This window comes from Delphinapterus leucas, chromosome 3 (assembly GCF_059928025.1).
Source record: "Delphinapterus leucas isolate spDelLeu-1000000601 "Yukka" chromosome 3, BTC_Dleu_Yukka2, whole genome shotgun sequence".
Classification (NCBI taxonomy): domain Eukaryota; kingdom Metazoa; phylum Chordata; class Mammalia; order Artiodactyla; family Monodontidae; genus Delphinapterus; species Delphinapterus leucas.
The window spans coordinates 67,912,967-67,928,208 of NC_143131.1; the positions used below are offsets into that span (position 1 = coordinate 67,912,967).

The following is a 15,242-nucleotide window of genomic DNA, read 5'->3' on the forward strand; positions in this document are numbered from 1 at the left end:
TTTTTTGGTCAAAAAGGCAGGATTTTAAAGAGTAAAATAATTCTGTCTATTGGAGCTTTGAAATATTTTAGAAAAGTGTAGATTGTTCCCTTGTGAAACTGAGTTTTGTGCAGCCTCTCAGAATCTCAGTTTATGTAAAGAAGCCTGTATTTCAAATCTGTTGCTCTAATCTGTTTATTGTAGTGCATTTCAAAATTGTACAAATGTGTAAAATTTGTGCTTGTGGCAGCTGCTACTCTGAGTAGCTTTACTTTCCTTAATTTAATCCTAGCAATCCTTAAGCTATTGCATGCCCCGATCATGAAAGGATACTTCGTTGAGATGATGTAGCCTAAACGGTTTGGCTCTAAAGCCTCCTTATGTAGTGCTTCCCTTAAAATTATATTAATTTATAATATATATTGAATGATAGCTTTACAAAAACAAATTAATGAATTGGTCTTTATGAAAATGACTTTACAGTAAGTAAAAAAGGGTTATCACAGTTTTGGTAACTTGCATGAGTTCATACTGAAAAAAAAAAACCTTTCACATGTTCTTAATGACTTTAAAACTGACGTGCTCTAGGGGCACGCTCAGTTGTATGCTCTGAAGCAGTAGACACCATACAGCTTATGCTTTTTATCTGGGAAACCCACGAAGCGCACTGCAGCCTCAATAGGACTGCAGCGCCTTCTTGGCCTAGAGATGGGGTAGCGGACACTGCCGTCCGCCATCCAGCCTGCATCGCAACGGTCATATCCCAGAAGTTTCCAGGCAGCGAATATGTGGCCCACTTTAGCAATCTGAGCACCATCATTGAGACAGGCCTGCACCGCTTCGTCGTAGGTCAGCTTGGTGGGGTGGATCAGGTAGTAAAATCGGCCTGTGGAGAAAAGGAGAGAGGGTCAGTGGGCCTGTCTGTGGCTCAGCCCCACAGAGGTGGAAGGAGCCCTAAATAGAAGTGTTTCTCAATGAAGGGGGATATAGAGCAGTGTCTGTAAAGGTTCTGAAACACAGGATTGTCAGTTAAATGTAGTGCCCCTAGGTTGCTCTCCATTAAATTAGTTTTTTCCTTGCCCCTTAATGTCAGACATGCCCTTTTAAAGCTGTAAAAAAGAAAAGGGAAATGACAGGTCTCTTTTAGCTAATTAGTGGCAAAAAGGGCCCTTCTGTGGCACTAGAGAAGACAGAATTCCATGTTAAAAGCAAGAGCTATTTAAATTCTAGCTGTAGCAAGACTGAAGCCCAGCACAAGTTTCTAGAGAGGCAAAATTTGAATGTGAAAGGATCAAAAAACATTCCTGACAGAAAAGTCCATTTAAAAATAATCAAAAGCCCTCAAATCCTTTTCATTACAGGTATCAATAAGACATTATTCTTATTCAAAGACTACAGTATGAAAATGCAAAACATACAGGAAGTCACTTGCCATAAATAATATGGACTCAGAATGTGAACTCAGTCTGTTCACTCACTAGCAAAGAGGATGAAGTTAGTTATTTTTTTCAATTTCCCTCTGTGGGAGCTCTGACACCTAACCATTTCTTGATTTTACAAGAAAGAGCAAGTTAGTCTCAACCACTAATTCAATTGTGTTAATGACTGAGATTCCTTCAATTTGTATCAAATATGCATGAAATGTATAAAATATGACATCAACTGACTAAAGTGATACCCATCAGTGCAAGATTTTCTCAGACTTTTAGTTTCTGGCAGAATAGAATCAGACTGTCTAACCTGATTACACATTGTAATGTGATACCCTCCTGCCTCTCTTTAAATACAGATGATTGAAGTCTAAATTAATGCTTGCCTGTTCTTTCTAGACTAAGAGGATATGATTTGGAGAAAGGGCAGCCGTCACGCGAACATTAATAAGAGGGTTAGTTCTATCATCTGTAGCTGAGGCCGGCAAACTACAGCGCACGGGTCCAGTGAGGTTTTATTAGAACACAGTCACACCCATCTGTTTAATATTGTTCACGGCGGCTTTTGTGTTATAACATACAAAGCTACATGGAGTGGTTGCAACAGAGACCATATGGCCCACAAAGCCAAGAATATTTACTGTCTGACCCTTTACAGAAAGTTTGTTGATCCCTGATCCCTTGCTGTTTTTGCCAAAGCATGTCACCAGGCACCTGAAATATAAAATAATGGGGCCAGGGCCGCACGCGTGATTTAATGCTTTACTGTGTCATCTTAAAATTCTTAATAATTGTTTAACAAGAAGCCCACGTTTTCATTTTGCACTGGGCCCTACATGTTACATCACTGGTTCTGGAAGGAGCAAGATAGGGTTGGGAGCTGTGTCACATTCAATGAGTCAGTCATCAACACTGATACAACCTGGATCTCTCACTTCTGCTTTCACTTCCAATGTTATTTCTACTTAATTTTCTTGCAAAGGTCTCTTTATCCTGAGCCCTCTCTTTATCAGAGAGATAATGCTCTCTCTTTATCCTAAGCTTTGCTGATCATCTATGAATAAATTGACATTGTAATTTAGAGAAGACGACCGTGACACAGATGCCATCCTTACTTCAGTGGAGAGGTCTCTATCCCATGGAAGGCACACAGTGGCAGCATCATCTTTGGCAGTAAGAAAAAGACTCCATACAACATGACAGTTAAACTATTTCATAATAACAGTTGGATGCAATAAAACCAAAGAATCATGGAAATATGTACTTTTGCTTGATGTCTTTGGATTTTAAAAAATTATGACATTTAAGAATTTCTTGTATCTGGAGCAACACTTCAAAGCTTTTTTTCTTTTTTTTTTAAGTAGATAAGATTAAAAGTTTAATGTCACATCATAGTATGTATTGGTCTCTGGGATAGGAAACAAGGCAGTGTGGTTAATATCTTACCATTGAAGTTGGATGTAAAACAGAAGACGTCATATCTGCTTTTATCTTTGTCCCAAAACCCATAGTTCCTGACTCCGGGCACTGTGTTCTGGCCTCCGCAGGGTTCTCTGGGTTTTGTGATGGGATACTGTACAGACCCATCACTGAGCCAGCCAGCATTGCACCAGTCCAGCCCACCCCTCCAGGCATCGTACAGCTGGTCAAAGGAGGCGATCACAGCATCCTGGTCCAGACAAGCCTGCTGTGCCTCGTGAAAATTGAGATTGTAGCGCCCCAGTCGTGGAAAATAAGGAAATACCACACCTGTCCAAAGGAGAAGGCAAGGAATCGTTAGTGGCACAAATCCCACTTGAGTGGGGAAAAACATAATAGAATCTCCATCAGATGAAGAAGCAGTTTTTGTTCAACTTGCAGTGTTTTCTCATGGTCCCATTTCCCTTCAAACAACCTCTCAGCTCTGAGCATCTCACAGTTAGCTCTTTGGTCTGGTAACTTCAGTGATTTACCTCTTTTGCTAAGAGTTCAGCTCAGTCCTCACAATTCTCCTTTCCGAAACGATGGGTCTGCAGATTATAGTTTCCAAATAGCGCTCCCTGAGAACTTACCTATTGCATATCTGACAACAACATAATTAAGCGGTCTTATTTCATATTAATAAGGTAACTTTTTACAGTGAGGCACTTCCGTAAAAGACATCGTGGCTCTCTTATCTGTTTCAACTTTTAGTGTAGTTCTTAATCTTATTTAATTCTGTCCTTGAACAATGTGACTAAAATAAGAGCTTTCGTTTTTAAAATGTTTCCATTACTATTTTTCAGTTTCTGTATTCATGTATTGCAAACCGAAACTAAGCTTTTAAAAACATTTTTATTGCAAATAGGAAAAAAAAAAAAGCTTCCAGAAGCTTGTCCTGTGCAAGGTAGGTACAAAATAAACATCTGTCAAAGTTATTGCCAAAGAATTAAATATTTTAGAGGACAAGAACCCTTAGTATATGTAAACACTGTGACTTGGCACTTGACTTTGGGAAGATGCAACAGCTTTCCAAAAGCATTTCTTTCCGTCAGATAATCATGGGAGATGTCTGAGCTGTTTCACAACTTTCTGCACAGTTTCTTTAAAGGGTAAGGATTGCATCATAAGAAAGCAAAGTTATATCATTTGCTGGACTTTATGAAGGACCACTATCAACATGTGTCTCCCATGGTTGCTAAAAGACAATTAATTTCAAGTGATTATTCAAGGCTTTGCCTTGAATTTTTAAATATAATTAAAAATAATTCATATTTTAGTGTGTGGAATGTAAAAAACTGTCTGCTGACGCAGTAATTTGGTGGATTATACCAAATGTGCTATTTTATGAGACTGCAGACCCTATACAAGATGGATGCACAATCCACTAACAGTGTAACCAGTACACAGGAAATGTATTCTTTTAGAAATTGTCCTGGAAGACTCTACAAGAAGAAATTTCAGTAGCCTAAATCAAGTCACATCCACTGAAAGTCTCTGCTGGACATGTTTGTCCCTGTAGGGCAGTCCAGCTGGCACCATCCACTAGAGGCAGAGATCCAGGAAGGCTTCCTGATCTCATCCTGCCTTCTCAGGTTCTTGGCTGAAGGATCTGTAAGCTGAATCGGAGCCAAAAGTAAGGAGGAAAAGACTCCCTTCGTTGCCTTTGCCCCCTGCAGCAGTGGGCGGAATGGAGGTGGGGAAGGCCTGAAGATGACTCCTTCTAAGAAGGGCTGTGACCAGGCAGCCAGCTAAGACTCAGTCAGCACTGGGAAGGAGCTGCTCTGGTGCTCTCCGTCCCCTCATGCCTTCCATCCTCTTTCTCAGTAACCCCAGGAATGCCAGTGAAAAGGAAAATACTTAATTTGTCCAGTAGAGGTTTCCTTGGCAGCTAGACCTTAAGTGAGAGAAAATCTCAAAGTATTTAAACCAAAATTCAACCATTTAGGTTGAATTACATTTCTCAAATAGTTCAAGATGGTAACAGTGGAGAATGTAGACCCTTTTAATTTATAATAATTTTAAAGACCTAGACAACCTCTCAGTTTAAATTCACCAGACTGTGTTTGGTGGACTCCCATAGGCATTGTGAAAATTTTTTCCTTAGTAATTTGTCCTTGATTAACCACTGAGTTATGTTTGATTCAGTTCCAAATCCAGTGTAATATATTTCTGAGTTCCTTTCAAATTTAACATAATTTCATGCAATCATTACTCAAAGTCAAAGTGAAACCCTATATTAAAATTTTACTATTTTTCAATTGTAAGAATAAATGATCAACTTACAGTAACTCAAAAGATTTACTTAGCAGATTTTAATTAATGGTTGATGATACTGGAAAGAACACATTCCAAGTAAATCAAGGTCAATTTCTGTGTCCCCACCAACATTTTAAAAGTTTCACTGTATTGTACACATTTGGTGCATACATTTCAACAATCAAATGTTTCGTGCAAGTGTGGGCATTTCTGGAACTGCATGTTTCTTAGTATTTTATTTATTTGCTCCTTTTACTTTCAGCTAGTTAAGATGTCAACATCTAAGACTATAATTACAGAAACCTTCTTGGCTCTGTGGAAAAAAGTGCAGTTCCTACAGCTGAATTATGGAGCAAATGGTGATTGCTTTCATCCGGCATTACAAAAATAAGAAAAGTTAGACTTTCATGGGTGAGAAAGAAGGGTATATGATTATTTTCCAAATATGATTATTTTATACTTATATGTCAAAATATAATCAGAAGCTCTTTTCCATGAAGGGCTGGTATGCATCTCTAAAAAGGGGATTAATAAGGAAGATACCTCACATGGAAAAGAATAATATCAAATGATGTGGGTAGTTTAGTCAACTGAAATGTTTTAAAAACACATTCTTTAAGACTTACAATTGCACAGACCAGTTCATCCTAGTGGTTGGCAAATATCAATTTGTTGGATATATGAAAGGTTTTCATGCCATGGTACATATAAAAGCTTAAGGAAATTTCAGTAACTCCACAAAGTAAATATTTTTAGTAATAAAAAGGTAGAGACCATGCAGAACAATTTTACCTTCTTCAGTGCCTCTCAGAGTACCTTTCAGTGCTATGTACATATCTGAAATTAGCTTTCTATTTCTAAAAGTCCTCAGACTATATTTTTGTGTATTTGGCCCCATTTTCATCAATGGAAGACCAATACAGTGGAAGATTGGCAGCACAAATATGTTTTTCATATTATCTGTATGTTTATTGATTGCGCAAATGAATTCTGTATCGGGCTGCTCATGAATGTCTAGTGACACTCTCCTTGTTATATTCATATAAGGCTTGTCTCTTGCTGGGTGTTGTTTCTAGCAGTGTAGGTAATTTGGTAGTAATCAGAGGGCTTTACCCTATCCAAGATGCTATATGAAAAAAAATTGTGTTTCCACAGCTAATTCCAACTCATAGTAGGTCAGTGTTTCAAAGGGTTTACTTTTTTTTTAATCAGTGTGATTTGAAAAACAGATCTTAAAACACAACTAAGAGCAAGGCATTGCACTCAGTACTCTAGGGTACCTTGAGTTTGGAGTGTGGCCTATTTCTGCAAAGAGTCTATGATTTGATACATATACTATGGATATATAAATTTGAATCCAAGACAGAATAAAATCTTATAAATACAAACCATACAATTTGGGCATCTTGAAGAAGAACGATATTTTTCTAATTGGGAAAATTCTTTGAAGCACATAGCATTTAATCTGGTATTAAAGGGCCAATATGATTAAAGGCATTGTACAATTACAGTTGGAAAGGCAGCTTAATTATGACGTTCAAAATGATATGCTTCCCTGGTCTAATTTATGCATGTTAGAAGATTGACAAGGAGCTTGAGTGAAACTTGCTGATTGGTAGATGGTCCGCTATAAGGATGTAATTGGTAATGGAAAAAGGTCAGGACGTGGAATAAGAGCTAGTAAATGATAACCACAAGGTATCTCTTGTGCTACATGTGGTTTATCATAGCCTTCAAACTCTTATGTATATAATTGCTGCACCTTGAGCATCTACCCCAGACTAGGTGGAAATTGTCAAGTCCCTACCATCCTCAGGTAGCAATCAAGGTTCCTCAGATCTTATTCTATAATTTAAATGTTGTAATTTTATTTTAAAATGAGTTCTTATCTCATGTTGAAGTATATATAGATAAAATAATGTCTTGAGATTTTCTTGAAAATTATTCATTGGGGGTGGGAGTAAATAAAGCAAGATAAAATAAGATTGGCTATATCATGACATTTTTTGAAGCTGGTGATATATAGAGATTCATTATACTAGTCTTTCTACTTTTCCGAGTGTTCGAAATTGGCTATAATAAAAAGTTAAAAATTTGTATCCCACCCTGTTGCCATGCTGAGCCTTAACCAGTCAAGGCGGATGCTGTCCGTGGCATCTGTTATTCACATTTTGGCCTTTGAAGAGTTTCTCCCTCACACCTGTGATGCCCTCTTTCCCACTTTGTCATGCTCTCTACCCCTTGAAAGAACCAGGTGCACCTTTCATGGTCCAAATGAAATGTCTCTTCCTTTCCACCGCCTTCCATTGCATGCAGGCTTTTTTGTATTTGAAAGTATAAACCCATTGTATCAAACATTAACTCACCTATAAACTATTTACTGAGCACTTACTTTGTTTTGGCACTTGACTGCCTCAAGTAGATCCTATTTAGCAGGTGAAGACGGACAATTTGCAAATTTTACAAAACAAAATGTGATTAGAATTACAATGGAAATCTGTAGACGGTGCTCTGAGAACATCATAGCTGGGGGTGGAAGGGGAGGGCTCAGGGTAGAGTTGATCTTTTCTTTTTTAAAAAATAAATTTATTTATTTATTTATTTTTGGCTGAGTTGGGTCTTTTTTGTTGTGTGCGGGCTTTCTCTAGTTGTGGCGAGCGGGGGCTACTCTTCGTTGAGGTGCGCGGGCTTCTCATTGCAGTGGCTTCTCTTTTTGCGGAGCAGAGGCTCTGAGCACACAGGCTTCAGTAGTTGCAGTGTATGGGCTCAGTAGTTGTGGCTCGTGGGCTCTAGAGCGCAGGCTCAGTAGTTGTGGCGCAGGGGCTTAGTTGATCCGCGGCATGTGGGATCTTCCCGGACCACGGCTCGAATCTGTGTCCCCTGCATTGGCAGGCGGATTCTTAACCACTGCGCCACCAGGGAAGTCCCTTTGATCTTATTCTTTTTTTTTTTTTTTCCATACGCGGGCCTCTCACTGTTATGGCCTCTCCCGTTGCGGAGCACAGGCTCCGGACGCGCAGGCTCAGCAGCCATGGCTCACGGGCCCAGCCGCTCCACGGCATGTGGGATCTTCCCGGACCAGGGCACGAACCCGTGTCCCCTGCATTGGCAGGCGGACTCTCAACCACCGCGCCACCAGGGAAGCCCCTGATCTTATTCTTGAAGGAATATATTTTCTCCACTTCAGAAATGAATTCATGTATATAATGTTAAATATGGAAATGTCAGTTATTTCAAGGCAGAGCCTCTGGGTAATGACTGCTTCTGCCCTTTTTATAGTACACAAGAAAGATGGAAAAACATTCTCTGCAGTGAGAATGGGCACACCAATTAATGAAGTATGACCAAAGGACAGTCCCTAAGTCATCTCCCAAATAACTTTGGGGCCTTTGAGAATCTTGAGAAAACTTCAGAAGAACTGAGGCTGTCAAACACCACTGTCTCTCTGAAACCTGCATTTTTTCCCACCCCAACAGAAACTTTCTCCTTCCTGCAAACTCCCAGATCATAGTAGATAAAAGCATTGACTTCATTCAGTGCCCTTGGTATCAAATTCTAGCCCTAGCTCTTACTCCTAGCCATGTTATCTTAGAAAAGGAGCTTTCCCTAAGTTTCAGCTGTCAAGGGACATTACTGAAAGTGAGCAAAATAAATATGCATAGATTAGAGCAATTTGTTTTACCTACTTACTTTACCAAATTCTACCTTATTTTAAAGTACTTACTTTTGAAAGTATCTTAGAATCTTTAATGGACTGTAAGATTGTTCAATGAAAGGAACCATGACTTGGAATTTTTTTGTTTCTCATGGTACGAAAACAGCACTTGTAAAAATATTTATCATTTAAATTGGTTTCTTGGACACATTTACTTAGCTCATATATACGTATGTGCTATATGGTAGAGAAGTGTTATGAAAGCATGGAAAACATGGAGATTTGGGAGAGTGCAGCGCCTATGCAGGAAAAATTACTCTTCTTACAATTCCCCTTCAACACCTCTAATTGTGTCTTAAAGGAAGTCTCAGTTTGACCGTAGAGTGTACTATCTTCTAACACGTGTTAAATCTGCTTTTCAAGAAAAGGGAGAGCTGGCTTCATGCTCAAAGCCACCAGCAAGCATGTATCCATTTATAATTAGAAATATCTTATGTTCACTGTACTTATTTTTATGGTTTCCTTCTATTTCTGGCAAGTTATACTGGTTTCTATTTATTTAAAATATATTTTTAAGTAAGTGTAGGGAGATAATAAATATGGCATGTGAATTACTTAAGTTTAAGAAAAAGTAACTTGACAGATAATACAGTTCAACCTATTATTCATAGATTGGAAGCCAAGGTACAATAAGGATAAGTAACTTGCTCTGGTTACAAAACGTATACTGACAAAGCTGGGACTAACATAAGCATCTTGATACTACTAGCGTCCAGTGCCTGATGCCCCTTTGATAAAAGAAAGTGACCCTCAATTAATATTTGATGATTGACTGTCTTCTCTAAGCCAATTACTTCTTTCATCCTGAATAATGCCAATGTTCATGGATATGAAAGTGAATCAATAAAAACTCAAAGTATAAGGGGGCATGCAATCAGGAGCCAAGAACTACAACTAAGAGAGACAAGAGGTCACAAAAATGAACTTTACAACATCAAGCAATGTATCAGATACATAAAGCTAATAAATCTGCATGCATGTGGTGGCACTCTGTGGGATTCAGGTCACATCTTCAATGAAGTGCTAGTGTGCCAAACATATTTTTCCAAAAGCCACAAATCTGGCCTAGAATGTGGAAGGAGCTTCTAGTAAACACACACCTATAGTTTATATAAGGAAGGAAATCTTCTATTAATGCAGCCAAAATTCATCCTTCCATGTAAAGAGACACTGAAGTTCATGAATAAAGGGTGTCTTGAGATACATGAGAAACTAAGGACAGGCCTAAAGGCCTTTGGGCAGAGGGGAAACAGGATGGCATGGATACATTTTATTGTTTAGCTTTGTATACATTTTGATCTTTGAACCTACTGAATGTATTACATATTTAAGAAATAAAACTCCCCCCACAAAATGCCTTGACCATTTGGTATTCAGTGTCTAAGAGACTCTGGACCATTAAAAAAAATTACTTCTTTACAAGAATATTTAAATAAATCTAGAGTCTACTTTTTTGTTAAATTAAGTTTTCACAGTTATTTTACAAAATACAATTAAATGTATTTTAGTTAGCAGATGTCCTTCACAAAACTTGCCATTATTTTGAAACTGAGATAATTTTAGAAGCATAATAAAAAAGCCTCCACTCTGAATTTCTTCATAACTATGTAATGAGTTTTAAATTTTGAATGGCATAAGGCAGTTTCTGAATGTTGTTAATTCAGTTCCACTGCATGTTTCTCCTACTTGCAAATAGCTTCAAATTTGCATATAACTATTGTGTGTACATTTCAAATATGAAAGCTGGAATCATAGATTGCAGATTACAAAAGAACAGAAAAACATTCTTTACATGGACTTTTGATTTCTCACATCGGCACCGTGGCAACCATTAGACATTACTTGTCATGAAAAAAAAAAGCAATGATTAATTATCATTCCTAAGTTTTACATGATCTATAGATACTTACCTTGTAAATCTAATGCTACCACCGCAGTATCATCTTCTAATCCTTCAATCACCTCACACTTGTATCTCCCATAATCCTCCAGGGTCAGGTCTGTGATCACCAGAGAAGCATCATTATCACTGCCTCCTTTCAGAAACACTCTTCCCTGGTACCCTCCATAGGTTTTCTTGTGGTATCCCATGGAAACAAAAACATCCACTTCCTTGAGGTAATCTGAAGTTAGCTTGGTCCACTTAATTCGGATTTTGTGGGTTCCTGAGCCAAGTGCTGTAGGGTCTCGGTAAAATTTACATGGCAGTGTAATATTGCCACCTCTGTGTGAGAACACCTTGGCTTGTTCTGCTTCCACGAGTAGACGGGGGCCATTTTCTGCTATAATTGAAAACAGAGAAAAAAAGGAAAGAACCATTAATATGCTTTTAGACTTTTTTATAATATGAAATATACTACCTACACAGGGTATCTGACAAAGAGTAGCATTGGCAATAAGCTTCTCTGCATTGTTGAGCAGTGATCTTTGAGCCACATAGAAAGGTACCTTTAGTAACTAGAGGGCATCTACAAGGTAGTCATGTCTTTTAAGCTACTGAAAAAAGGAAGGATGTACATTATAATCAATTAGAAACATTGGCTATAATACTCTATAGTCATCTGAAGTTTGAAGATGTCATCGTAAATTCTATTTATTTTTCTTCTACAGTTAAATATCAAAAACGTAGAAACAAGACCAAGAGAAGTGACAGGGAACCATAACTATTTCATCAATATAAACCCAAAACATTCAAGCTAGGTAAATTGATCTCTCCCCAGCTGAGCTTTCTAATACGGTAAGTCTGTATTGTATTTCTAGGAAAAGTATACGGCAACATGATTAACTTTCATTGTACTGTTCTGGCCAAAGAATTAGAGTGTCCTCCCATCTCTGGCTTCAGTTCAAATGTACACCTGCGATATGCCGTTCTGGAGCATTTCAAGCAACATGCATGTATTATTTTCACACAAAGGCCAGACATCAGAAAGGTATTTTTAGTGAGTGCTTTTTAAAAAACTCCAGATTTTGAAATATATTCCTCAAACCTTGGGTGTTAAAAGTGTATCCAAAGTTATATTTATTTTCTAATTAACCAGATAATTATGTTTCTTTATTCCCTTAAATCTCCTTCTACACCCCCCCACCCCCCACCCCCCGCTACCCCTGCTTTCTACTGTATCTTGGTTTACAGAATCCTCTCGCTTTGCTTCTGCCTTGCCACGCCTCGCCCTTTTGCTTCCCTCCTCCCTCCTCCAAGGACTTTACTGCCTTCCTGGGAGCACCATGATATTCCTAGCCTGCCAAGTCAGCTCCGCCGCAGGCCTCTGGAGAGCCAGCTGTTATTTTCAGATCTTGGCTTTCTCTGGGGTTTCCCCTGGTTCGCTCGTTGCGCTTTTGACCTTGACAAGGTCTCTTGAGGATGTGCAAGCTTTGAAAATGAGAAAGCGATATAAGAATTCCTGGACACACATACCTCATCCACACACAGCTCTCAAAGGCTGCCAAAGCTGTCTTTCAAGCAGCCCTTCCTGCTTTAGGCTGGAGGTTCTGAATAAACCTTGGTCACAAATCGTTAACGATAGTACACAGGTCGTCAGGAGGAGTAGCAAGTCATCTCCAGACAAACCTCAAATCTTAGTTATTTAATGGCGCATGTAGGATTCAGATTTTAAAATAAAGGGTCCAAGAATAGACAGTGGTTATATTTTTATCATAGAGCAATCAAAATTCATATTAAAAAATGAACATATTTATGTCAGCCCCAGTCCTCTGAAACTGAACAGTTGAACCACTTTTAAAGCCATCAGTGCCCCTACTTTGAATAGATCATAAACTGAGAGGATAATGGCTTAAGTAAAATGAATCACAAATCCAGCTCATTAAGCATTTCCTTTAGATTCTCTTCTTTATCTTCTTATTTAGGCCCATAGAATCATAAGACATAAAAGGTAAATGTATCCAACTCTACCCTATGTAGAATATTCCCCCTGCAATATCCCCAGGGACTGCATCCATGTTCTACCTAAATATTTGTAGTATCTTCTTTCTGGGAGGAGGAAAAGGTGCTGTTTAATAAGTCTGCTCAGCAATGCCTGAGGCCCTAGGGAACATGGATCTACCCACTACCTTGGGAGGACGCCTGAAGCTGGGCCTTCCCATGCTGGGACTTGAGTTTAGACAAGACATGAGGCCTTCAGAAAGTTGCAGTTTCATGATTCTCTCAAGCTTTTTACTTTAAAGTCAAAACTAATGCCCAGATGCACTGGGCTAAAGGGGAGTTACAGTAGTTAGGAACATGGGCTTTGATGTGTCAGAGACCTTGTTCTAACCTCACCTCTTCAAGTTGCTAGCTCTGAATCCTTGAGCAAGGTGTGCAAGCCCTAAGCCCCAATTTCCTTACATGTGAACTAGGAAAAGTAATGTCTACTATGCATAGTTGACCTAATAGGCACATAAAGCACTTAAAATAATGGCTGACCCAAACTGTTCCTACTGCATAGTTTTCCCCCTGTATTTCTCCTATATGATACTGCCTAATATTGAGCATAATTTTGACATATATTAACCTTCCATGGTTCCACTTACTTATAAAGTTTTTAACCATGTGGAGTAAAATAATACCTACAATGTGTTATATAGGAAACTTGGAAATTATTGTGTGGTTTAGCATAATCATAAGGTATTCCAGAATGAACACAAGGCCTGAGTGTTTTATAAATTAAAGAGTTAAAGCACAGATCAAAAGTCTTATACAAGAGACTGAAATTTCTAATTTTTTTCTGAGGTTAACTGTAAATCGTCTTGTAGTATTTTAGAAGTATAAGCTTCTGATTTTTTTTTAGGTACTATTTACTTATACTCTAGCATTCTGCATAGATGATGACTTACGTGGTATAATGTTGAGACCTAAGCAGACACCAAAAATCCATTGGCTTCCCACAAAATAATTTTTCTAACAAGTCTGCTAGAATGTATAAATTTCCACCATTCTTATTTTTGGGGCAACTGGGGTGTTGAGGTAGTAGATGCCACGAGGCCCTGGCTGAAATTCAAAGAACCCTAAGAAAGTTGGGTAATGTGTAACACTTTGAGTGACTGAGGGCCAGTAACGTTCATTAACCTAAGTCCCCAACATGGCCTTTAGAACAATGTGTTTTATTAGCTTGTTTGCTTCTAGAAGCTCAACACTGCAGATTACACAGCATTGAGCATTGCTGGCGGGAGTGGCCTGTTGCAGAGCAGGTAAGATGTAGGAAAGAGCACTGGCCAGTGAGTCAGGAGCCCTGGGCTCTGTTGCAGGCTCTAGCAGGGCTTAGCTGTTTGAGTGACAGGTCTACATCATGAGAACATTGAGCTTAAGATTCGTATCTGGCTCCCTATGGCAGGTTGTCATGATAGGGATCAGCCAGGAAACACACTAAGAGGGAGAGGGTAGAGGGCTGGAACAAAGGGAGCCTAAAATGCTGATGGCAAACTTTGCACAGTCTTGTCTAGAGTAATCTGATCATTGGGTTAAAAATGTGGATTGGTTTGAAATTAATGTTTAAGTCAAAACTGTTCAATATACAGGGCAGTTGTAAAGCAAATCAAAAGATAAAAATAAACCTTGATCATCAGAATGAGTATTGCTTATCCTTTTTTTTTTTTTTTTTTTTTATATATTAACTAGAGAAAACCAAGCAGCATACATGTGCTCGTTTTAGGGGGACTGAATTTTTTAAAAGTTCAGTCTGTAAGTTACAGGAATTTCATATTTTTATTAGTGAGTGTCAGTGACAGTGATGAAAGATTTGATGGCCTTCATAGACCACAGTTGTCTCCAGGGGAAACAGCAGGGCTTCATTATTATTTTACAGTCTGCTGTGAAATCCAGAGGACATCATTCAGTTTCACCAAATGATGAAAGCAATGGCATGACCGAAAAGCTGATTGTTGTATCACTCTGTAATTTAGATGAAATCTTTTAAACAATAGGACAAAAACAATTTAGAAGTATGGTTTTGGACTATTACCTATTGTTCTTAGTTCTATTAAAAGTTTAAACATTTGGGGGGGGGGCGGCAGTTCATTGCCAAAGAAATAGAGGTAACAGAAAGAAAAAAAAAGAAAAAGGTGTTATGGGTCAAAGTTTGTCTTTTAAAAATAAATAACTTTTTGGATTGTACAAAATAACCAGTCTTGGTGTTGGTTACTTTCTCACTGGTGTATAATGAAGGAGCCTCCAGACTTTTGGATTTCCTAGACCAATAAAATGTAAAAAGAACCCAAACAAACAAAACTGAGGAACATATTTAAGATGGTTAAACAAAGACAAAAAAATACTCCCCTCCCAAGAAAAAATTCTACCACCATCATTTGATTTCTTTATTGTGGTAAAATACACATAACATAAAATTTGCCATTTTAACCATTTTTAAGTGTGTGATTCAGTGGCATTAATTACTTTCACATTGTTGTGC

At 38.4% G+C, this 15,242-nt stretch overlaps 1 protein-coding gene across 1 annotated transcript in view; it reads right to left on the reverse strand.

Moving 5' to 3' along the window:
* Positions 1–395: 395 nt before the first annotated feature.
* The window catches only part of HAPLN1 (hyaluronan and proteoglycan link protein 1), a 30,921-nt gene continuing 16,074 nt past the window's right edge, over positions 396–15,242 (reverse strand). Inside the window, exons 2-4 of the mRNA XM_030759641.2 lie at positions 10,752–11,123; positions 2,856–3,158; positions 396–865 (exon numbers count right to left, since the gene is read on the reverse strand). Of these exons, the coding sequence (XP_030615501.1) occupies positions 576–865; positions 2,856–3,158; positions 10,752–11,123 (965 nt within the window). The 3' untranslated portion in view covers positions 396–575. The remainder of the gene's footprint in view (positions 866–2,855; positions 3,159–10,751; positions 11,124–15,242) is intronic.